A 24,560-nucleotide genomic window follows, 5' to 3' on the forward strand; every position below is an offset into this window, starting at 1 on the left:
CCTCCATCCACTGGTTCACCCCCCAGATGGCCACAACAGCCAGTGCTGGACCAGGCTGAAGGCAGGATCTCCATTCAGGGCTCTGACATCCAGAGCAGTGGGGACACAAACACTTGGGCCATCTTCCATCACTTCTCTCAGGCTCATCAGCAGGGAGCTGGATCAGAAGTGGAGCAGCCGGGACTCAAACCGGTGCCCATAAGGGATGCCTGGGATGCAGGCACCACAGGCAGCAGCTTTACCCACTACGCCCTGGCCCCGGCAATGCCCCCACCATGCTGCTATGGTCGCCGTAGATTTGTCGCACATTTTCAGGTCCAGTACTGCAGTGCTGGGCTATTCAAGTTTTGTGATTCAAAGTGAATTTTAGGGTTGTTTGCTCTAGTTTTATGAAGCACGTCACTGGTATGCTGACAGAGAATACACAGAACCTGTAGCCGACTCTGGCTGGTATGGACAGCTTCACAATACTGATTTTTCCAGGCCTGGCACACGGAATATCTTTCCATTTCTGTGTGTCTTCTTCAATTTCTTTCATCAACGTTTTATAGATTCCATTCCAGAGCTCTTCACTCCGGGTTAAGTTTATCCCCGGGTTTTGTTTTTGTAGATGCTGTAAGTGGGATTGCTGTCTTGATTTCTCTTTAGGGAGACTCACTGTTGCTGTGTCACAGTGCCACTGCTTTTTGTACACTGAGTGTGCATCCTGCAACCGTGAACTCATCCACTGGCTTCCAGAGCTTTTGGTGAAGTCCGTGGGGCGGTCCACATCCAGGAACCTCGTCTGGAAGCAGCAGTGATTTCCTTCCTCCTCTCCCACTGGACACCCTTCACTGCTGTCTCTTGTCCGAGTGCCCCGACTCCACGCTGAACGCACATGGTGAGAGTGGGGACCCTCGCCTCGTCCCATTTCGTACGAAGTCCTCGGCCTTTCCCGTTTCAATAAAACATTAGCTGCTGACTTGTTACCAATGGCCTCCATTATACTGACATGTCCCTTCTAGAGTGATTTTTTAAAAAGATCTCTTTAATTAATTGAAAGGCAGAGTGACAGAGAGAGGGGGGGCGGGGTTCTTGCTGGTTCACTCTCCAAATGGCCACAACAGCCAGAGCTGGGCCAGTGCAAAGCCAGGAGCTGCTTCTTGGTCTCCCACTTGGTTCCTAGGACCCACACACGTGGGCCATCTTCCACTGCTTTCCCAGGCTAGTAGGGAGCTGCATCGCAAGAGAAGCAGCCAGGACACGAGCCAGCGGCCATGTAGGATGCTGGCACCTCAGGCAGCGGCTTTACCTGCTACGCCACAGCACTGGGCCCGGTAGCTAATTTTTAAGGAACTTTTATTATGAATAAACGTTGAACATTGTCAAACGGCTCTTCTGCATCTGTTGAAATCATGATCTTTGTTCTTTCAACACGGTGCATCGTGTTTACGGAGTACAGTGGAGGATGGCCCAAGTGCTTGGGCCCTGCACCCGCGTGGGAGACCAGGAGAAGCACCTGGCTCCTGGCTTCGGATCAGCACAGTGCGCCGGCCGCAGCACGTGGGCCGTGGCGGCCACTGGAGGGTGAACCAACGGCAAAGGAAGACCTTTCTCTCTGTCTCTCCCTCTCTCTCACTGTCCACTCTGCCTGTCAAAAAAAAAAAAAAAAAAGGTTTTAAATTTTACTTACTGTACATTTCAGGCCAAGGATTTCTGTTTTTTAATTATTTCAATATCTCCATTAAGTTTATCTCTTAGCATTTTTGACAAAGCAAGCGTCACTCAATTGCAGCATTCCCAGCCGCGCCGCCCTCTGTGCCCTGATGCCAATTTGCTGGTTCAGTTCCTGAGACTTCCCAACAGAGATTCCGGGCCATGACTAGAGGGGCAGAACTTGAAAACCAAGAACAGGGGCCGGCGCTGGGACGCAGGAGGTTACGCCTCCACCTGCACTGTCAGCATCCCATGTGGGCACCAGCTCAGGTCCCAGCCACTCTATTTCTGACCCAGCTCCCGGCTTAGTCTGGGAAAGCAGCAGAAGAGGGCCCAAAGGCTTGGGCCCCTGCACCCGTGTGGGAGACCCGGAAGAAGCTCCTGGCTCCTGGGTTTGGCCTGGCCCGGCCCTGGCTGTTGTGGCCATTTGGGGGGAGAACCTGCAGATGGAAGACCCCTCTCTCTGTCTCTGCATCTCCTTCTCTCTCTGTGTAACTCTGCTTTCAAATAAATAAATGCAGATTTTTTACAACAGCCTTGGTTTATGAAATTTCTTAATAAACAACAATCGATAAAAAGTCCATCACGGAGGAGAAGCAACAGTAGGGGAAGGAAAAGAGAGGGCATTGGAAACAGGGCCTTGGTGTGAGCTGTGGGGGACCGGCCGGCAGGGAGCACAGAGACCATGTTCCGGTCAGTCACCGGTCGGGAAAGCCAAGTGCAGAGATGTGAGCAGCGGCGAAGGGGGCCCTGCACTGTGCCTGCCCTGACACGAGAGATCCGAGACTGGACGAGCCGGCACCGCTCACGGCAGGTGGACAGCGCAGTGCCTCCGCGGCAGCAGGGAGCCGGCTCTGTGGTGTGCAGAGGGGTCAAGCTCAGGCTGTGGGCGCCCCGCCGCGGACTTGGTCTGAACACACGCCTGGAGGCTCCAGGAGCCCAGGTGCTGGGGGCTGCTCTTCATGCAGGTTCCAACCAGGTGTGCATCAGCGCACAGGTCAGCAGCCTTGCTTTCCCACAGCAGAGGCCGTTGCTGCTTAGTGGGAGCAACTAATTTGCCCAAAAACAAGAGCTGTCAACAGTCTTCAAGTTCAAGTTCACTGGGAACTTGGTTTTGTGTGGTTCTGGGTGAAGGTCGACTCTGTGGTGATGACTTCTCTAAGGGGCAGGCAGACGGCACGGGCTTTCATGGCTGCTGTGAGAGTCAGACAGTGCTGGGTTCAAGTCCTGCCTCCGTAAGTCACTCGCCGCGGGATTCAGAGCAGGTTTCCCGCTTACACCAAGCCTCGGCTCTCGCAAGGTCAGAGCAGCAACGTCCAACTCGTGCAACCGCTAGGAAGCCGAACAGGACGGTTTCCCCAACTCCTCAGTGGACAGATCGCACGCACCAAGTCGAGTTTGGAAAACACTTTTTCCATAAACACGGAGACATCACAAAAACACAAGCACCCCATCAGGAGAGAATCGCGAGCGTTGAAGACGTGCAGACTGGTCTGAAGTCCACGCACCGACCCCAAGCACGTGCGAGACAGCTTACAGTTCCTTACGGGAAAATTCAGACTTCTCAGAGAGAAAACAAGGACAGACCAGGAGCTCCGCGCCCGCTGCTGCTGTAGCTGCTCCTCCCTCCCCGGCAGCGTGGGGTGAGTGCTCCCCAAGGAGGCGGCCTCGGCGCCCGAATCCTGGCTTTCCCCCTCTGGAGAGGCGGAACTGAACCAGCCTGCCCATCCAACCAGCGGCCACCTCCCCCGATGTCAGCCACGGCCCTGTTCACCCGACTTTTTGAAAAGGAACACAGCGGGGACACATCCCCGTGGCCTTCTCTGTCCACGCCGAGTAGCCCCGTGGCCTCCCTCCCCGGATCTGCAGCTGGAGGCCTCGCCCACCGGAGCAGTGACTACCGAGTGCAGCCCACCGCGTCCCATCCGTGGGGCTGCGTCCCACACATGGCTCCCTCCCTGCACTTCCATTTCCACAGGAGGCCGGCAGCGGGGACAGGGATGGGCACCGATGACAACCAGGGAGACACAGAGGGCCCAGCCGGCTCACCCCGGAGGCCACGCGAGAGCCGCCTGGCCAGTACCCGCGGACATATGCTTCTTCTGCGGGGACCTGGGGCAGGCCAGCTGCTTGGTGCTGGGCGTGAGGCTCTGGACGTAAATTCCGAACAGCAGCAGAGAATCTGCCCCAAGCCCAGCCCGGGCCCATCACGGGAGCTTCCCGAGGAAAAGCTGGGTTCCCTTCAAGGCAGCAAGCACAGCCCAGGTGTCCGCGTCCACCCGGCCCAGCCCCGTGGGAGCAGGCAATGACACCAGGTCACTTGTGGCTAGGAACAATGCTAGGATTAATGCTGCTACAATGGGCTAGGAACGATGGTAGTATTACTACTACAATGGGCTAGGAACAATGCTAGGATTAATGCTGCTACAATGGGCTAGGAACGACGGTAGTATTACTACTACAATGGGCTAGGAACAATGGTAGTATTAATACTACAATGGACTAGGAACAATGCTAGGATTAATGCTGCTACAATGGGCTAGGAACGATGGTAGTATTACTACTACAATGGGCTAGGAACAATGCTAGGATTAATGCTGCTACAATGGGCTAGGAACGACGGTAGTATTACTACTACAATGGGCTAGGAACAATGGTAGTATTAATACTACAATGGACTAGGAACAATGCTAGGATTAATGCTGCTACAATAGGCTAGGAACAATGCTAGTATTATTGCTGCTACAATGGGCTAGGAACAATGTTAGTATTAATACTACAATGGGCTAGGAATGATGGGAGTATTAATGCTACTACAATGGACTAGGAACAATGCTAGGATTAACGCTGCTACAATAGGCTAGGAACAATGCTAGGATTAATGCTGCTACAATGGGCTAGGAACAATGGTAGTATTAATACTACAACGGGCTAGGAATGATGGGAGTATTAATGCTGCTACAATGGGCTAGGAACAATGCTAGGATCAATGCTGCTACAATGGGCTAGGAACAATGGTAGTATTAATACTACAATGGGCTAGGAACAATGCTAGTATTAATGCTGCTACAATAGGCTAGGAACGATGCTAGTATTAATACTACAATGGGCTAGGAATGATGGGAGTATTAATGCTGCTACAATGGGATAAGCCTTTCCAGAGCACGTGCAGATCCAGCTCCAGCCTCAAGTCAGAGGGCCTGCACCTGTGTCACCCCCCTGCCTTTACCACCGGCGAAGCAACCCACGTTCTCCTCACCGCACAGACCAGGCCATCTACGCCAACCGGGTGTTCATGTGAGACCCCAACACCGGCAGACGAGGCCAGACCGCGAACGCTGCTCAGAGCCCCGGTCAGGGCATGGCCCAGTGACCCTGAAGGAGACGTTCTACGGAGGTTTACAGACATCCGTTAGCTGCCCCCTTCCCCTCCCAGAAGGGTGGCACACCCACTTCCTGCTTTATTAAAAACAGAGTTCAGTGCGTACACTCGCAGTACATGCATGGCACCATGAGGTCCCTGGGGGGTGAAATGGTTCCTACAATGACCACGGGCCAGTCGCCCCTCCCCCGCCACCCACTCACTGGGCTCAGCACCTGTCACTCACTGGGGGCCTCCCGCTGCACAGTGCCCTCTGCACTTTCCCATCCCTTGGCCGACACCCTCCTTCCCTCCGACCTGGGCAGGCCGCCTTCCTGACAGGGTAGAACGTCCTGACAGTCCTGACTCAAGGCAGACTGGCCCACAAGGCTTCGACCCTGCAGTGGCGAGAGAGCCGGGCACACGCAGTGCAGATGGACACGGATCTGGAATTTACTTCCTTTGGAAGCAGGTGCTAGGAGGGGGATGGAGGTGGCCACCCATGGGTGCACGGCCACCGAGCCAACATGGCCGGCGGAATACAAGGTCAGCCCGCTCTCCACGCCAGCTTCCCACCTCAGTAGGTTTAGCAGGGCGTGACCTCATCAGGGGCCAAGGGGCACTGGGAGTTTTAACTACTTTTTTAAAAAATTATTTACTTATTTGACAGACATAGAGGTGGGGAGGGAGGGAGGGAGAGATGGAGGGAGGGAGGGAAAGAGAGAACACACTTCCAGCTGTTGGTTTACTCCTCGAATACTTGCAATGGCCCCAGGCTGAGGGCGACAGCCAGGAGTTGGGACCTCACTCCAGGTTCCCCACGTGGCTATCAGGAGCGCGTCACAGGGTCGTGACCCTGCCTCCCAGGCTGCCTTAACACGAAGCCGGCATCAGGAACAGGGCCAGGGACGGAGCCCAGGCACGCCAGTGCGGATGCAGGTGTCTTAGCCGCACCCAGCACCTGTGTCTAAGTATAAATATTTATATTTCACAATTATTCTGGGTTTCCAGTCATTCCAGGCAAAACAAGACCTGCATCGCCACAGCCACAGGAGAACACTCGAACAGCACAAGACAGCGGCTGCCCACTTTAAACAGAGCACGGCCCCTCCAAGCTGCGCGACACCCCCGAGGCTGGCACGCCCCCCCAGACTGGCACAACCCCCCAGGCTAGTACGGCCCCCAGGCTGACATAATCTCCCCAACCTGCACGTCCCCCGAGCCTGGCACCGCCCCCCGCAGGCTGCAGACCCACCCCAGGTGGGCACAACCCCCAAGGCTGACACAACCCCCAAGGCTGCAGGGTCCCCCAGGCTGCACAACCCCCCCAGCCTGGCACCGCTCCCCCTGGCTGCACGACCCACCCCAGTCAGGCACAACCCCCCAGGCTGCATGACACCCCTGAGGCTGGCACGGCCCCCCAGGCTGCACAACCACCCTGAGACTGGCACAACCCCCCCAGCCTGGCACCGCTCCCCCTGGCTGCACGACCCACCCCAGTCGGGCACAACCCCCCAGGCTGCACACCCCCCCCCCCAGGCTGTTCCTCCCCTCACCTGCGGGGCCTGGCAGTGTGGGCAGTCCATGAGCCCCGAGCGGCCGCTGCGCCCTGGCTGCCCGTGCTCTGGAGTGGGCTGCTGGGCTCCGTATCATTCCTGTCTCTCCCCGCACAGGGCCTTCCCCAGAGCAGGTGCCACGCATCCGGGAGGAACACAGGAACAATGCAGTCTGAAGAGAGCTGCTCAGGTTCCGCTCAGACCCCCCCCCCCCCCCCGGGCGCAGGCCCAGGGCGCAGGCCCCGCCCCGGGCGCAGGCTCCTCCTGATGAAGCCCAAGGTCACGTGGACTCCGCCCGCGGGCCCCGCCGCCCACCGGGAACCACGCAGAGCGAGCCCATGCCTTCCACACCAGAAGGGGCGTGGCTAATTACACAGGTTCAGCAGCTGGTGTAGGAGGTGGTGCCGGCACCTGCGAGGACCTCACGGGAGACCTGGTGAGACAGCCGAGGAGGTGCTGGGTGGGCGCTCAGCTTGGCCACAGCGGCACCGGCGGGGAGGGCAGGAGCTGACCCAGACGGAGTCGGGCTGGCTGCTGACGGCTGACCTTTGCTCTCCTGACTGGTACTCTTCTAATGAATTCTAATTAATTAATGAGAGAGAGAGGCACAGAACTCTCCCATCCGCTGGTTTATTCCCCAAATGCCCATAGCAGCTGTGACGGGACCAGGCCAAAGCCAGGATCTAGAACTCCATCCAGGTCTCCCTCACGGGTGGCTGGGCCCCTCCCGTGAGCCGTCACCACCGTGTCCCAGGGTGCACAGGAGCAGCAGGTTGGCGGAGGAGCCGGAGCCAGGTATGGAGTGCAGGCACACCTCCGTGGCACGCGGGCACCTCACCAGCCGGGACGCCTGCCCGCCTCGGACGGCTGCTTTGAGTTCACCCACGAGCCTGCGCCGTGGACAGAGAAAGTTTGCCTCTAAGCAGCTGCCGTGGGTCAGGCTCGCTGCCAGGCCCGGCCCGCGGAGCTGCCACGGCAAACGTGCTCTCACGCTCTGCACACGGAAAGGCCCGGCCTGCTGAGTGCCGCCAAGACACCCGGTGCTGCCGCCGAGTTTGCGCCTGGCGAGGAACTCCCATGGACGCACGGGTCTAAACAGAAGGATTTAGGCAAGGGAGGGGCTTCAAAGGGACCTGAGCTGGTCCTGTTATCCATGTGACGACGACATTCGTGGGAGCACACGTGGGCTTTGTTTATTCCCAGGGCGTCACCAACCCATCTCAGCGGCTTGCACTCCCCAAATCTCCCGTTCTAAGTTCTGCAGGCTTTCAGAGCTCTCGGGAGAGCTTACAGGTCTGTGAGTGACTGGATACACACCCAGCGCACACTGAGCTTCCTGGGCGAGGCAGGCCAGGTGATGCCACGGGACGCAGAGGAGCACAGGCACCAGGATCTTGTTTTGTTTTTGTTTTTTAAGGCCAATATGATGTTTTCTTATTCAAAAACAGAAAATGTAAAAATGATGGTATTCAGGGCTGGCGCCACGGCACAGAAGGTTAAGCCACCACCTGTGACGCCGGCATCCCATAGGGGCACTGGTTGGCTGCTCCACTTCTGATGCAGCTCCTCGCTAATGAGCCTGGGAGAGCAGCGGAAGATGGGCCAAGTCCTTGTGCCCCTGCACCTGCACAGGAGACCCGGACAGAGTTCCAGGCTCCTGGTTGCAGCCTGGCCAGCCCAGGCCGGTGTGGCCATTTGGGGAGTGAACCAGCAGATGGGACTTCTCTCCATCTCTACCTCACCCTCTCTGGAACTTTGCCTTTCAAATAAAAGAAAAATCTTTTCTAAAAAATATGATTGTGCTCCCTCTCTGTGCCAGCCCTTGTACGATTATTATCTCGTTTACTCAGTCCAACCCCCCCACCCCGGGTGGGAGCTCCAGTCTCTGTGGCTCAGCCAGAACCAGAACCGTCCCGGGCTGGGGCCGAACTCGGTTCTGGTTTCAGAAGAAGTCCAATGTCATCCCTCAGCCCCACCCACACAGGGACAGAGCCAATCCCAGAACCTGCTTCTGCCACATGGCTCCCCTGTCCACACCACGGTCCACACAGCATCCTCGCGTGGGGCTGGCTGAAGCTCAGGGCCACAACAGCCCGCAGAGCACAGCAGGTGCCAGCACCCGCTGGCTGGCCAGCGTCCACGCCTCTCTCCTCTCCTGGGTCCCTGGCCACAGTGCCTTCCACACAGCTGGGCCCGCCCGACGTTTCCAGAATAAACTACAGGGGCAATCAGTCTGCAGCAAACCACAAGGGTGACCGCAGTGTTCAGAAAGCCTTGAGGACAAGGGCGGATGGGCGCCCACGTCCCGGCGCGGGTGGAGGACCCCTGGGCTGACGGCGCACCCAGGAACTGGGGTCGTGCCCCTCAGGAGTGTGGGGACCTCCTGTCCCCTCCTCCCCGGACGCTGCCCAGGTCACTGCTCAGCTGCCAGCAGCGCTGGGGCCCCCATAGCAGCAGAAGCCAGGACAGGCCCCCAGGGGCTGCGACCACACAGCTACCCCTGGACGTCCAGGTCACGGCGACGGCGACAAGCGTCACCCCAGGTATCAGGCCGCTGAAGGACACACATGCCTGGTCAGGTGGTTCCTCACCACGTCTCACATCCCGGTGTCTCGGTGATGGTTTAGGCAGCCGTTTTCCTATCACTGAGAGACGCTGGGGAGGGACCAATCGTGGAGACCTCTGTGTGCGTCAGAGCTTGATCCAGCTCCCCGTTCTCCTGATTTCTGCACTCCTGTGCTCATTTAAGTCTGCACTTGGGCCAAACACGGTCAGCAGTTTTCCTGTAACGGCACCCGCAGGGACTCTCCACTTCAGAGCGCTCCCCTTGGAGCCAGTGCCACGGTGTAGCAGGTAAACCTGCACCTGCGATGCCAGCATCCCATATGGGCGCCGGTTCTAGTCCTGGCTGCTCCTCTTCTGACCCAGCTCTCTGCTATAGCCTGGGAAAGCAATGCAAGATTTTGGTCCCTGTACCTACGGGGGAGACCCAGAAGAAGCTCCTGGCTTTAACCTCGTGGCCATCTGAGGAGTGAGCCAGTGAATGACAGATCGCTCTCCCCCCCCATACCCCATAACTCTTCCAAGTAAATGATGGAATCTTTAAAAAAGCAGTTCCCTTGAAAGCCCTAGAATATGCCCTTCTGTGCAGAAATACCACACGACACATCTGCCACGTGTTCCCCTTCCCCGCACCCCTCCCTGCTCCCTCTGGGACTCGAGGTGAACCTCCCCAGGTTCAGAACATTCTCACCATGACAATCAGATAACACAATGCAGTCAGCCGGGACCTGCAGGAAAATCCTTGCCCAAACACCTCCACATCCCCTTACCCTTGGGAATGCACGGGCCCCAGGCACCTCAGAGCGGAGAGCGCCCAGCGTGCAGAGCTGGGGGAGCACCTCACCACCGGGCGGGGATGGGAGGAGGCTGGGGAGGGGGCGGGGCTCCTGCTCGGGCCACCTTCAGTGAGCGGAGAGGCAGCTGGCAAAGCCTGGACACAGGTGCACACACACACACACACACGTGTGTGGTGGCAAACCCCGTCAATCCAGTTCTACTCAGCCACACAAATGCAAGTGACTGCACACAACAGAGGTGAATCTCAAAGTAATTACGCCGTGAAAGACATTCTAGAAAACAAACCAATCCCCGGGGAGCTAAAGCAGGCGGGTGTGGTGACGGTGGGCTCAGGCAGCAGGCTGGGGCCCAGGAAGGAGCAGGGCTCAACGGCACAGAGACCTCAGAGGGCTGTGGACCCGCTCACCGCCTGGAGGTGACAGCGGCTTCAGGGGAGCGGGCGGGGCCGGCACCACAGCCTGGACGCGTGTGCAGCTGGTCGCATGCCCACTGCTCGGCCGCAGCAAAACCCCGAGGCCCAGGACCCTTCCTGGACAGCTGTGTCCCCGCCCTCGGTGCCAGCACCAAGGCACTGAGGCCCCCCACCCCAGGCTGCTTCCCCGCCCCCTCCCCGGGTCTCCAGGCGTGGCTGCCGCCTGCACTGCCTGAGCCCTCCCCTGTGTGTGTCCGGGTCCAGGTTTGCCTTTCTAGACAGGGGTCCTGGTCACACTGGGCCAGGGGCCGCCCCACTCGCCACAGCTCAGGTTCTGAGCTCCTGCAGGTCGGCACGACCGCACAGTGCAACCCACGGCAGCAGCAAGTACCCTGAATAAATACCACGCCAGCAACACCCAAGCTCAGTCGTGAACGCCACGTCACCCACGCATTTTCCCTTTTTTCCAGGTTACCTCTTGAAATAGGCCTACGGCCCAAACATCCAGTCTCAGTCTTTCCCTCCTCTCTCTCCCTCCCTCCCTCCCTTTCTCTCTCTCTCTCTCTCTCTCTCTCTCTCTCTCTCTCTCTCATTTAGACTTAGTTCTCTCGTTCCTTTTCTGCTTCCCATCACTTAAACACAAGTAAAGTTTATTTTTTGATGGCCACGCACTGTTATTTCTCCCGGAGAGTTTACGAGGCACAATGTGATGTTTTGATTCACGCACACACTGTGTGACAAGCAAATCAAGACCATCAGCCTTTGCATCAGCTTGAGTTTATGATTTCCTCATGGTGCGGCACTCAGAATCCTGTCTGCTCTGAGATGCACAGCGCTCAACTGCGTCCACCCACCCTGCACGACACCCAAAACTGCCACTTTCAGCTCATAACCTTGTGCCATCTTCCTTCTCAGAACAAACCGAGGCGGCAGGTGGCTTCCGTGGGGCGAGAGGACCGCCTGCGTGAGTCGGGGCCACGGGGCTCCCACGCCAGCTCCGCTCTCAGCCATGCAGGGCAGCCGCCCCGCTGCTCTCCGTCAGAGCTGGACGTACTCCCTCCCCCGGGGGGCGGGGTCCCCTTCTCCCCTCTTCCTGGCACCGGCCCTGCTGTAGCTGTGAGCTGACATCTCCCTGTGGGTTTCATTAGCTCCTCACTGATCATTAGCGAAGTGGAGCGTTTTCTTCACATACATGTTGGCCATCTGTACAGCTTTTGAAAAAAAGTCACTTCAGATCGTTTGCTCATTTTTTAATTGGGCTGTTTTCTTCCTAGAAGTTGCCTGGGCGCCCGTATGTTCTGGTTATAGCGCCTCTGCGAAGGTTCCCGCCCACCCTCGCTGTGGCTGCTCCCCTGGCTGTGCGAAGCCCTTCAGCTGGGTGCAGACCCATGTGACGACTTTGGCTTCCACTGCCTGCACACTGGAGTCCCGAGTGGCAATGTGGTGGGCCACTACCACGTCCACAAACTCCCAAGAGGTCTGAGGTCACACTAACAGAGCGGAAGACCCGTGATTTGAAAACCGGAGAGCTGGATTCAGGCCTAGCTGCCCCCTGAACTGGATACAGGGCTGTGGTTCAGTGTTAAATCCAGCGCAGTTTCCCAGTCACTCTGCAGCTCACGTAAGCCTTAGCCCTTTAAAAAGTTTTTTTTTTTTTTTAATTGTGTTTGTTTGTGAGGTGTAGAGAGAGAGACAGAGAAACAGAGAGAGGTCTTCCATCCACTGATTCACTCCCCAAATGGCTGCAACATTCGGAGCTGCGCTGATCTGAAGCCAGGACCCAGGAGCTTCTTCTGGGTCTCCCACATGGGTGCAGGGGCCCAAGGACTTGGGCCGTCTTCTACTGCTTTCCCAGGCCACAGTAGAGAGCTGGATCGCAAGCGGAGCAGCTGGGTCTCGAACCAGCACCCACATGGGGTGCCGGCACTGTGGGCCGAGGCTCAGCCCAGTACACGCAGCGCCAGCCCCGAGCGTCAGCCTTGGTCAGCTGTAACAGGATGGGGTCGCCCCTGACTTCCCGTGGGCTCCTGCATTGAGCTGCAGGCCCGGTGCTGCCGGACACCGGATAAGTCCTCAGGAATAGACCGGCGCCCGTCTGCAGCTTCCTCTCCCAGTATCAAAACGCCAAACAGGGCCTCTCTTTTGCAGAAGACAGCGTGGCTGCGTCGCACACTCAGCACTGCACGGCACTGAGTCCTGCAGACCAGGATCCCAGCAGGCGAGCGTCAGCCGCCCGCGACAGGCGAACACACCGCTCCCACGCCCAGGGAGGAAAGCGATGCGAGGCCTCGAGGACAAAAATAAAAAGCGGCCAGTAAAACCGGGACACACCGGCAGAGGCAGGCGCTAGGCGCGATGCAGAGGAATCCTGGGAGCCCGTGCTCCTGCAGAACCCGTTTATACCGCTTTGTCTGCTCCATCTGCCAGTCTTTCTTTTATTGCCTCATAGGCGCCTAGGACCACAAGTAAGTGTGCATATTAAATGCACGGTAATGGGAGCCCTGGGTTCCAGCACAGGGGTCTCCGAGCGTTTTCCTAGGAGGAACAACTGTGAACTTCCTTAAGGTTTTATGCTTAGTGAGAGAAAAACGGAGCCCAAGCCACAGACGGGGCGGCTGACACTTCTCACCGCCCTTGCTTGCAGGCCCTGGAGTGCCGGGGAGACAGGGAGCCGCTGGCTCTGCACACGCCCTCCCTCCGGCTGTTGTCCCCGCTGCACCTCACTGGCCGGGGCAGGTGGAGGGCTGGCTGCTGTCCGTGGCTTCGCGTCGTGTCTTTCTCGCGGGGCAGCCCACGGGGCGCTTTGCCCGCGGCGGGGTCTGATGACTGCCCAGGACGCTGCCGCAGTGAGGGTCCGCAGGTGGAGACCAAGGGCCAACGCAGCTGCCATTCCCGCGGCGCCACCACCTGCTAACGCCGGTTTGCTCCAGACGGTGAGGCTTCTTGGTGGACAAGGCTTTCGGGATTCAAGGCCTGAGAGCCTCGGGGAGCCGACACGGTGCTCACCAAGGACCCATGTCGGCTGACCGGGTTAACTGCAGAAGATAATCCAGAGACGCCTCGGCATGTTCTCAACTCATTTCATTTCAAGGACAAAACTGGAAGAAGAGCCACTGTGTATGCACCGTGGCCCCAGTCCGCCGTGAAGCGTCGTGGCAGGCAGGAGAGGGGGTTTCAGGGCTGCAACACGAGCTCAGAGCTGGGACAGCGCACTGCCACTGGGCGCTCCATGAATATTTCCGAGAGAGAGAGGAAAGGGATGCTCGACCTCTAACGCGGTGGCTTTGAAAAGGCATCATGATTTTCTTCTCAAAATGAAGTGTCCCTTTAAATGTCAAACACGACCACCCTCTCCAGTTCCGCCTTATTCCCCTTGGGTGGCCACATGGGTCAGCACAGGTGGACTCGAAGCAACGAGGATGTGTCTTCACCCCACGCCGAGGGATCTCGGGGGAGCGTGGGGCCCCCGGGGTTCTGAACGCCCCCGCCGTCAGCTCTGAGCCCTGGCACTACTGGAGTTCTCGCACTGCACCTGCAGTTCCAACCTCCTTCAAAGCCTGCAGGTCTTCCAGGCGGCCCTAACGAGTGCGCAATAAGATGAGATCTTTTTTTTTTTTTCTTCTTTTTTTTTCTGTAACAAACCAATACATTCAGGGCCCAGGGCTGCTCAGCTTGCTGGAAGCAACTCCAATGGGTCTGAGGCTTCACCGGGGCGGGAGCACGTGGCTGGTTCTGCTGGGCGTGCGCACGTGGCTGGGTTCTGCTGCTGTTCCCGGGAAAGGCGACAGGAGCTTTCAACACAGGGTGCTCGGGAGATGCAGGGCCTGCCATTCCGACCACTGCGCCACTGGGGCAGCTCTAGAAACTTCCGAGAACGGGGTCAGACTTCAGACTCTGCAGGGTTCCGCCTCACTGGCCCTCGGCCCCCAGCTCAGCACAGGGACCCCCCTCTTCCTGCCCAGTCCAGCCCGGCCTGGACCACTCCTTCCCCTAAGGTTCTTTCCTTCTGCCGCCACCTCAACGCCAGGTCACAGCTTCCTCTCCCACCCTGGCTTTGGGGAAGAAAGAGGCCGCCGACAAATAGTGGCTTCGCTGCCTCTCCTGGTGCCTCTGAGATGCAGACCCTGTGTTGGCTCGGGGACAGCACCATCCACCCGTGGGAGCTGCTGTCCTGATCCGGCCTGTTAGGACCTGGCTGACGGTCCCTGGGCTTGCATTCCTCGGAGCTCACCACACACCATGACTGCCCTGAGCATCTCAGTCTTACCCCGGCACACGGCTTCTGGACAGGGACTGCTTCCTTCCCACTCCGGAGCCCAGGCCACCAAGCCTTAAAGGTAAAGTGCCGCGCCCACGGGGGCGCAGCTCACACCAGGCAGCGCCAGGACACAGAGCAGCGCGTGCTGGCTTCCAAGCTCGCAGGTGGAGGCCAGGCTCAGGCCTCGCCCCCTGCCCACCCAGCCACCCAGCCACCCAGCCACCTTCCCTCCACCAAGCTCTGCCTCCCTAGGCATCCCCTCCCGGCCCCACCCAGGAAGCAGCCCCAGGAGCCCCGCATCCCGTGGTCCCTTGGTCATCTGCCATGTGCCCGCCCCCCACAGGCCTAGCTCCTTTCCAACCGCGGGAACAGGGGGAGAACCAGCATGTACCCGGCGAGGAACCCGGCGGGCGGGGTTCTCATGCGGCACGGTCACGGTTCGGTTCTTCGGCTGTGGCAGCCCAGAACCCGACTGTCCCTCCACGGTGTCGCCGGCTTCTAACCGTGGGCCCCTCGCTGGGGCACGCCGCACTTTCTGGACAACGCAAAGTGGACGGAGACGCAGGGCACCAAGTGGCCACCAGACGGCCTTGCCAGGCGCCTAGGCGCGTTCCAGGGACCAGAACCACGCGGTGACCGCTGTTGCGTTCGCCCCCGGCTTCCACGCAGCGTCCTGCGCGGGGCCCGAGGCCCCACGAGACAAGGCCACCGCACTCTCCCGCTCCGTGCGCCTCACGCAACTTTCCCCGCAACGTGTCGCAACACCCCGGCTTCAAAGTTTCAGGAACGTTCTCCGAGAGCCGCCCTGGGCGGGGGCGGCGCCGCCGTGCAGGTGCAGCCGGGGTTGAGGGGGTGGGGGGGTGCAGCCTCTTCTGCCCGCGGCCGTCTCGCGAGGGGCAGGGCCGGCGCCCAGGCCGGGCTGTGCTGCCCGGAGCCCCGCGCGCGCACAGCCCCGGGCCCGCGGGGCCTCCCTGCACCCGCATCTCTTGGTTTTTGTGTGCGCTCGTGTTCCTTTCCGGGCCCGTCCTTCGCCGAGAAGCGGCGCCCCCCGGCCCAGCCGCGGTCCCCGGCACACAAAGCGGCGGCGCGCGGGGCCTTTGTCGGGCGGACCCCAGATGGTGCCCAGCACGGGGCCGCGCGGGCGGGGGGCGGCGGCGGCGGGCGGGGCGGCGCGGGCGCGGCGGCCAATCGGCGCGCGGCCCATCAGCTGACCGCCGTGCCTACCCCAGGTGCACGCCGGCTGCGGGCGCACAAAGCGGGGAGCAGCCGGGGCGCCGGAGCGAGCCGGGAGCAGGCGAGGCCCGCGCGCCCGCGGCTGCAGCGCCCGCCGGGCGGCACGGGGGCCGGCGGCGTCCCTCGGCGCCCGGGGCGCCGTCCCCGGGACCCGGCCGCGCGCCGCGCAGCCCTCGGAGCCGCACTTGCAGACCCTGCCCGCCTCTGCCCCGGCCCCTGGAGAGCCGGACCGAGCCCGGCCCCGCGCGGCAGCTGCTGCTCGCTCCGCCGCCTGTCCCCGAGCCTCGGGGCTGCGCCTGGTTCCCCCCAAGGAGCCCGTGCGCGCCGCTCCGCGGGTCCTGCGGCCGCCGGTGCCGCCGCCCCCGCTGGCCGGGCCTCGGGTAAGTGCGCGGCCGGCGTGGAGGAGCCTCCGGTGTGCGGGCGCCGCGGGGCACGGTGGCGGGCCTCGGGGGAGCGAGGGGGCGCGGCTCGCGGGGTCGGGGGAGGCGGAGGGCGTCGGGATCGGGAATCTGGTGCCCCCCCGCCCCCCAAAATTCACGGGGTGCGGGGAGGTCACGGGGAGGGAGGACACGGACACGGGCACAAAGCCGGGCCGGGAGCCGGGCCGCGAGCCGGGGAAGGGCCGGCGCGACTGCGGGGGAGCCTTGGGCGGCGTGGGGGCCGCGGCCAAGCGGGGTCCCGGGCGGAATTCTCCCGCGCGGAGTGCGCCGAGAGCCGCGCCCGAGGGAGCCTCCCCTCCGGTGCGGGGCGGGCGCGGCGGGCACGGGGGTCCCGGCCCGCCCGGGCCCGGGTCTGAAGCGAGGAAAGTTTGCCAGCGAGGGGCCTTTGTGCGGCGTGGGGAGGGCGTGGGCCGCCGCTGACCTGGCGCGTCCGTGGCCCCTGCCAGCGCCGAGAACCGCCGTGGACGCCTGAATGAATGACCGCCCGCGGTGTCCGCGGTCTGAGGTCGGACCGTCCCTCATCCTGTCCCGCCGCGAGCGGTCCCGGACCCGGCTAATGCAGGGGGGGACCAGGGGTCTGGAGAGCGTGTGCGCCCAGCACCTTCGGGACCACAGCGTGTTGTCTGGTTTGTGCAGTGTGCCCCTGGGCCACCGGAGCCCGGTAGCTGACAGCTCCCGAGCTGCCCAGGACTGCGTGTTTCACTGCCACGGCCAGAGGAGGGGGCGTGGGGCAGGTTCAGGAAGGCGCCTCCGAGGGTCCGTCCTGCCGGGCAGCAGTGGGGTGGCGGTCCCGGGAGTCCCTGATTTGCATGCAAATGTGAGCGGATCCTGGCAGCTGTCTGGCCCCATCCATTCACGGGCGGAATCTGAAGACAAGGAGTCCTCAGTTAACAATAGACCTTAAGAAAAAGGCATAAAGGCGCAGTGTGAGTTTTTCTGTTGGGGAATTCCGTAGCAGGCTGGCACCTTTATTCTGGGGCCAGATCCTTGGAGCAGCTTTGTGCCGGGGGCTCTTGGGGCTGCTTGCTCTTTACCTGGCTGCCTGTGCCTGTGCCAACCTGCAGGGGGGCACCCCCGGCCGGGAGCCAAGTGCTTCCATGAGGCACACAGCCCCTCATTCTGCCTGGGGTACCTGGGAGCGACTTCTGAGTTGACTTTTCAACTTTGGGCGCTTTTCTTTTTCTTTGAATGATTCTCCCTCATGCCCTGACCCTTGCTGCCAATGGTCGGAATGGAAGAGGCCACCGACCCGCGTAGAAGACCTCACTGGAGGTTCAGTGTGCAGGGGGGGTCATGTGACTTCTCCAGGCACTGGTGGTGATAGAGCCCCGCTGTCCCCAGCACTGGGAGTGAATCGGGGGTCACCGTGCAGAGCAGTCCCCAGAGCCAGGACCTTGTGGCCCTGTCTAACCTTAGCTGAAGCTCTGTTGACTGAAGGCGGGCAGAGTGGGCCACACAGGGGGCCGCGGCTACACCCCTGAGTGGCCAGCGCCAGGGGCTCCTTTTGTCTCAAACCCCTTAGAGGGCCAAAGGATCCCATTCACTGAGCAGGACATTAGAATACACCCCTTCCCACCCCCCCAAAGAAGCCGACATTGTTTTGGGAGGTTCACTGTTTGGGAGTGGGCGGGCAACAGATGTTAGCCTGCTATTTTACATGTGTCCTTAAGTTATCTTCGCTGGTTCAGTGCCTTTGACACATAAGGCAGTATTTTTCCCAGGAGGAGAAAAATGAATTGAATGAAATTTAAGAAGCAAATGTGACGGCCAAGTTCGCACTGTCTGTCCTAGGGCTCTGTGGAAGTCAGGAATAGCAGGTCACTGTCGCACACTGGAATTCTGCCGTCCTGATGGACCTAAGGACAGTAAGGAAATCAGCTGGACATTTCGGAACTAGATTTTAAACTGCGTGGCTGCAAAGCTAAGGCCCGGGGACTTCCTAGGGGCCTGTGGGGAGCTTGGGCCAGGGCTGAGCTCTGGATGGGGTGTGAAATTCTGAAAATGCACGGGAACCTCACCCTGTGACCCTGCTGGTGGGGGAGCACACCAGGTGTGAGAAAAATCCCCCTGCCTCCCAGAGCTCCCCAAGCCAGCTGACTACACATAACGGGAAGGGGAGGGTGGGCCTCTTTGGCCACCATAAATAAACCACGCACCATAAATAAAACATGTCAAAAAAAAAAAAAAAACAAATCACAGGACGTGGGTGTCAATTTTACTACATTTCACAAAGCCTTCTTAAAAGTTATTTTTAAGCTAAAGAATAATTGTCCTCTGGATGATTCATTTGGGCACTAATATAAAGTTGCTCAAATACTGCATTTAATTTTTAAAAATTATGCTGAACATCTATTTTGGGTCAAGTCAATCTGAAGATAAAGCAGATTCCATTTTAAATCATATTTTGGTTTCTAGGAACAATGGGAATATCTTAACTCATGAATAGAGCTGTGATTAATATTTTATTCAAGATGAAATTATAATTATATAGATGAAGTCAGAAAAGCATGTATTCTCTGCTGTTTTGGCTCGAAGCACAGAACAGAGACAAAAGTTAAGCTTAACTGTAAGTTAAGTTAACTGTAAAATTCAGTATGTTACTACCAACAGAACCATCAATATAGAAGTCTTTTAAATGAAGTTGGTTTATAAGTTTTGTTAACATGTTACCATTAAATTTTCTTATTCTAGCACAGAGTCCATGACAAAGTGTACCACCAACTCAGAAACGGACAAGTGCACCAGCTGTGACTTACGATAGCCTGTGATAAAGCAGTATATATTTCCAGACTTTGTGGTCACCTTGTAGAATCGTAATGCATTTTATCCAGTGAGACATATGCCAAGTTATGTTACACACTGCTTTAAAAAAATCCACACTGTGCAGACTGAGTATCTACTTTTGACTTGGTGCCATTCTCCGCTAGTCGTCCGTCATACAGCAGGTGGGCAGGGATTATCCTGCCATGGCGAGCTGGTGCTGGCTCTGTCTTAACCCTGCCACGCCGCGGCTTCCTCCTTTGTCGTGTGACACTGGGTGGCTGGGGCCAGAGGACTAACTGCCATCTGCAGTGAGCTGTGGAAGCAGCACGGAGGCCCTGCAGCTTCCTGACCAGGAGGCAGCCCGTGTGCCCAGGCAGGGGAGCCAAGTGCCTGCCCCCACGGGTGGGAACACTGCCCAGCCCCGGTCCTCGGAGCTCCCGGCAGCCTCCAGGGGTGCTGGCGCGTCTGCTGAGGATGCTCAGTTTTGAAAGCTGTGCAGTGAAAACGGCTCCTGGAGTAGCTCACGCTCTTTGTAGCTGAGACGCTGCGATGCGATCGGAAAGCCCCCAGTGACGATCAGTGGCCTGTGATTTTCCTGGCGCTGGCCAAACTAGCCGCCATCTATTATATCGCTGGCAGCTGTGCGCACTCCACAGCTGGCCCCTCATTTGTGTATGAAATGCACACACTGGTGGCATTTTTTGGTTACCATGGTTACGTTAACACTATACGTGGGGCGCGACATTCTTCTACGGGAAAGGTTTTTGTAGCTGGTATTTGGCAGACCTGCCGTGAAGGACAACCACTGAAAGTTTGGGAAGCACACGGGTCGTCTGCCGTGGTGCTGGGCGCCATTGTTAGGGTCCTGGGAGGTGAGCCATCCTAGGGGCGTGTGGCGTCCAGACGTGGCCATCCCTGGCTTTGCTGTGTCCCTCAGTGCCTGTCCACTGCTCTGCTTTCAACATCTTCGCCCTTTTGGCTGATGACTGTGCTTTGTGAGGTAATGCATCAGCACAGTCGTTTTCCGTTCACGAGGGGTGAGTGGACAGCACGGCGCTGAGCATGTATCTCCGCAGACCTGCGAGCAGAGACTGCCGGTCTGCACGGTGATGCCGTGAGCAGAGAGCGCCTCCTCATTTAGGAAAACGAGAAGAGCTTGGCAGAGAGGGAAAGGTGGCTTAATTGGCTTCATGCCTGTAATTCCCCCTCTAGAAAAAAAGGGTGAGTGTGGCAATAAAGAATATCATCAACCTGCATTGTTGGTTCACAATAGTAATAAGTCTTAATTTGCATCCATAATAACAGTGCAGTCGAGTGCGGCACTGGGTCAGGAGGGGCAGGCTGGGCTCCCAGTTCTGACGCTCACGACTGCACGTGTGACCTTCTAGATGTCCTGTCGCCGCTTCGGGCCATCAGGACCCTCGGGGTTGTGTGGAAAAGGCCCTGGCAGCGCTGGAGAGCTCTGTAGCATCTCCACTGTGCAGAAGGCGGCTCCTGCCCAGGTGGGGTGACGCCAGGCACAGCCCCCAGCTTCTCTGCCAGGTCACCCTCCTGGCCCCTCGTCCCCAGCCAAGAGGTTTTCTCCTCCTTGGAAAACTTTCTCCTCCTCCCATGGACGCTTCCCCACTGCCCCGTCTGGGCCCTTTGGAGATCATTTCACCGAGGGAGCAGGAGGCTGTTTGTGACCTCTGAGTGCTGTGCACCCCGTAAGCATGCATTCGGCACCAGCTGCATGCCAGGTAGCACAGGAGGCACTCGCTTGATTTTTCTGCAGTTTCCACATTCAAGCCATCCCAAGTATGTTGTCCTCCTCAATCCATACACTTGGCTTTTCCACAGACACTGAGTGCCCAGAGCAAAGCACTGTGCCCTTCGTCCAGGTGCCCTTCCCCTCCTGGGGACATCGGGAGGGTTTGTTTTGATCAGCTGTCACAGCTAGGGGTGGTATGCTGCTGGCTGCAGTGGGTGGAAGCCAGGGGTGATGCTAACGTCTCTGAAATACACAGAACAGTTCCCCACGACAAAGAATGTTCTGGTCCACACGTCCGAAATGCTGAGGAGGGGAAGCCTGTTCCTGTGAGCACTGTCTTGCCCTCAGCGAACTTCATTTTGGAAGCAGTTCCAGAAAGGGGAGCGGCAGGCAGCACCCCTGCAGAAGCCCCCAGGGAGCAGCCTTGATGCGGACCGTGGCCGTCAGCAGAGGCTTCGAGAATCACGCTGGCGAATTCACGGGACAAGTGTCCACTGGGAGCTGCTTTTCTGTCTGGTCTCAGCGAGTCTACAGTTGCTTGAGCAAGGGTAGACACTGACTCTGGGCAGAACTGCAAACAGGGTGGAGTTGTTACTTCCTTGTAGGGCTCCCACAAACAGGGAAGAGACTGGCTACAGAGCTCAGGGCAGTAGGAGCCCACGTGGGTTAAAGACAAAGACTAATGTATGGCGCCTTCGACCTTCAACAGAAGGATCCCTAGATAGGTCTCTGCTTTGACCTGCGGCACCGGAGATACCAGCGATTGCCATTTCTTCCCTTTTCCCCAGTAACTAAGGGACTCAGGCCAGGGAGGGCTTTGTTGTGTCCCTGGACGAATTACTGAGTCGTGTAATAACCCTCAGATGTGTCCTTGTACCAGCACAAGCAGGAGTGGTGAGAGATCAGAATCCAGTGAAAGACCAGAGCTGGGGTAAGACCCGGGCACCCTGCCTGGTTCCCCCATCCAGACCATGAGGGCAGGGCAGAGCAGGTAACGAGGTGACAGTGACTCAGCATTCTAGCTCAGAGAAAGAACAAGGGAGACATGAGTGACTGGGCACTCTCGGATTCTGTCCAGTCCATTCTTGTGGATGCCCTACCCCAATAAACTTGGCTACTTCGCTTACTTCTGCAAAAAAAAAAAAAAAAACAAAAAACAAAAAGAAAACAAAGGCACCATGCAGGGACACTCGAGCTGGCACTCCCACACACCTGAGGACTAGAAAGGCCTCTCTCTCATGTCTTATGCTGCCTGTAGCAGCTTTCAAAACTACCTGACAAGCTTAGAAAAAAAGGTTCACTGGAGAGTGAGGGTTGGTGTACAAAATGAGATGCGGAATGAGAAAGGCCAGAACCCACGGAAGGAGCGGAGGGCCTCCTGGAGCAGATGCACTGCCGCGCTCTGCTTTGATTTTGCCTGCTGCTCTGGCAGGAGCATCTCCACTTTGCTGCAGGGGATGCTGACCAGTGTGGAGCACGCATGGGCACGCGTGCGCACACGCACACACACGAGGACAGATGGCATGTGGAGTTTATGTTTGCGTGTTTAACAAGATTTGCACGGTGAAGTGTGTTTTGGAGACGGCCTCTCTCAAGGTCTCGGGGGTGGCCGGCTTCTCTGGGATGGTGCCAGGTGTCTTGTGAGAAGCCGGACTGAGCAGCTGCATGGTGCCTGTGGTTTCCAAGATAACGCACACGAGCTTCCCGGCGCTGGGCCACATCCCGAGGGCTTCCGGGACACTGCTGGAGTCTGTTAACCACAGAACCACTGAGGGTGGAAGGGTAGCAAGTCGCAGATTGCCAGGCCAGGGCTCTGTGCAGGGAGGCCTGGGCATGCCACTCACCCCTCCCCAGGGACCAGGTGGCTTTGCTGTGTTCCTCAGGGACACAGCCAGCCCTCTCACCTATCAGAGGCTCTCAGCTGCTTTCCCAGGAGGCTCAGGGAAAAACATGAGTTGGTTCTATGCCACCTGAAAGAAAACCACAGAACCGGGTCCAGCACCATGGCACACTAGGTTAAGCCACTGCCAGCAATGCCACCATACCATGTGGGCACCAGTTCGAGGTCCAGCTGCTACACTTCTGATCCAGCGCCCTGCTGATGGCCTGGGAAAGCAGTGGAAGGTGGTCCAAGTGTTTGGGCCCCTGAATCCACATGAGAGACCCAGAAGAAGCTCCTGGCCCAGTCTTAGTCATTGTGGCCTTCTGGGGAGTGAACCAGCAGATGCAAGATCTCTCTCTCTCTCTCCCTCTCTCTCTCACGCGTGCGCTCTCTCTCCCTCCCCCTCTCTCTCCCTTTCTGCAATTCTGGCTTTCAAATAAATAAATCTTTTTAAAAAATAAGAAAAGCACAGGAACATGGGCAAAGGTTGCTGGGAGGTGTTTCTCTGTGCTCGTAGGGTTGTCCAGTTAAGCTGGACCGGGAAGAAGCTTCCAGAGCCATTCCTACTGGGATCGAGTACTAGAGGGAGAGATTAGCTCCATGCACACTGGGTGCTTTTGTGATCAGGAAGAGAATGTAACTCTGGGCTCCCGCATGGCATCCCCAGAGCTGCCCATTGTCCTAACCCGGCAGAGTGGTAAGGGTAGAAGCAGAAGGTGCAGCGACGTCCTTGTGCTCCCCAGGTGCCTTGGATGCCCTGACTCTGTCCTGGCAGTGACTCCGTAATGTCCACACATGAGAGAGAAACCGAGGCAGCGAGCCGTGAAGCAGCTCCCCACGGTCCCATGGCGAGTGTGCACTTGCACATTTGTGCAGCAAATGCAGGAACGCCTGTCTTCTGGTCGGAGGGGGAGACCGGCTTTGTGCAGGGCACTGCCAAGGACTGTGGACTGGAGATGGGGAGAGCCGAGAAGCGTCAGGCGGGACTGCGAGCCCGGGCTGCTCACACACATGCTGTGTCTCCTCCTCTTCACTGCACTTTAAACCAAAGGATGGGACTGGATTCCTCTGTACGATATTGTCATTCCACTTAAAATGGTGTTTCTTTAATAAAAACTTTTACTACTTTCAGTTTTGAAATCTAATACTTGTTTCATTTTAAGTCATCACTGAGTTACCCTTTAAAACTGCACTGTTTATATTCTAAGTATTCAGAGCATATTTAAGATAGATAATTTTAAATGGCTAAAAATGCATGCTTAGAGACTGCATTCTCCTAACCATTACCCCCACCTTGCATATTTAGTTACATTGTCACTGTCTAAATTTAGAAAGCTTCTAAACATTGGAAAGTGTTTTTACACAGAGAAAAGCAGAAATAAATGATCAATCTTGAGAAAATTATTGTCTTTGGTACTTGCAGAGATAAGCAGATTGTGGGATCTTATCAAACTCCTGAATGAGTCTCACGAGCCGTGAGCTGCTGCAATGTCCCAAACTTCTTGCTTACGAATTTCTTTTGAAGATTGTTGTGCTTTACGGTTTCCTTCTGACATGCACGTGCCTCTTCCTGCCACCCTATATGGGGCGTCCAGGCCAGGTTAGGGGAGGAGAGTGGGCCAGTGGGCAGTGTCCAGGCCAGGTTAGGGGAGGAGAGCGGGCAAGAGGGCAGTGTCCAGGCCAGGTTAGGGGAGGAGAGCGGGCCAGAGGGCAGTGTTCAGGCCAGGTTAGGGGAGGAGAGTGGGCCAGTGGGCAGTGTCCAGGCCAGGTTAGGGGAGGAGAGCGGGCCAGAGGGCAGTGTCCAGGCCAGGTTAGGGGAGGAGGGCAGTGTCCAGGCCAGGTTAGGGGAG

General features: G+C 58.0%; 2 protein-coding genes across 2 annotated transcripts in view; one reads left to right on the forward strand and one right to left on the reverse strand.

Annotated features, from left to right (window-relative positions):
• Positions 1-15,414: 15,414 nt before the first annotated feature.
• Positions 15,415-19,933, reverse strand: LOC133766706 (collagen alpha-1(I) chain-like). Its single transcript, XM_062200336.1, has 3 exons — positions 19,865-19,933; positions 16,865-17,181; positions 15,415-16,783 (listed from the first exon to the last, which is right to left on the reverse strand). The coding sequence occupies exons 1-3, from the start codon at positions 19,931-19,933 to the stop codon at positions 15,415-15,417; spliced, it is 1,755 nt and encodes a 584-aa protein (XP_062056320.1).
• The window catches only part of LRRN1 (leucine rich repeat neuronal 1), a 36,460-nt gene continuing 28,105 nt past the window's right edge, over positions 16,206-24,560 (forward strand). Inside the window, exon 1 of the mRNA XM_062200348.1 lies at positions 16,206-16,255. The gene's annotated coding sequence lies outside the window, so the exon portion shown is untranslated. The remainder of the gene's footprint in view (positions 16,256-24,560) is intronic.

This window comes from Lepus europaeus, chromosome 9, assembly GCF_033115175.1.
Source record: "Lepus europaeus isolate LE1 chromosome 9, mLepTim1.pri, whole genome shotgun sequence".
Lineage (NCBI taxonomy): Eukaryota > Metazoa > Chordata > Mammalia > Lagomorpha > Leporidae > Lepus > Lepus europaeus.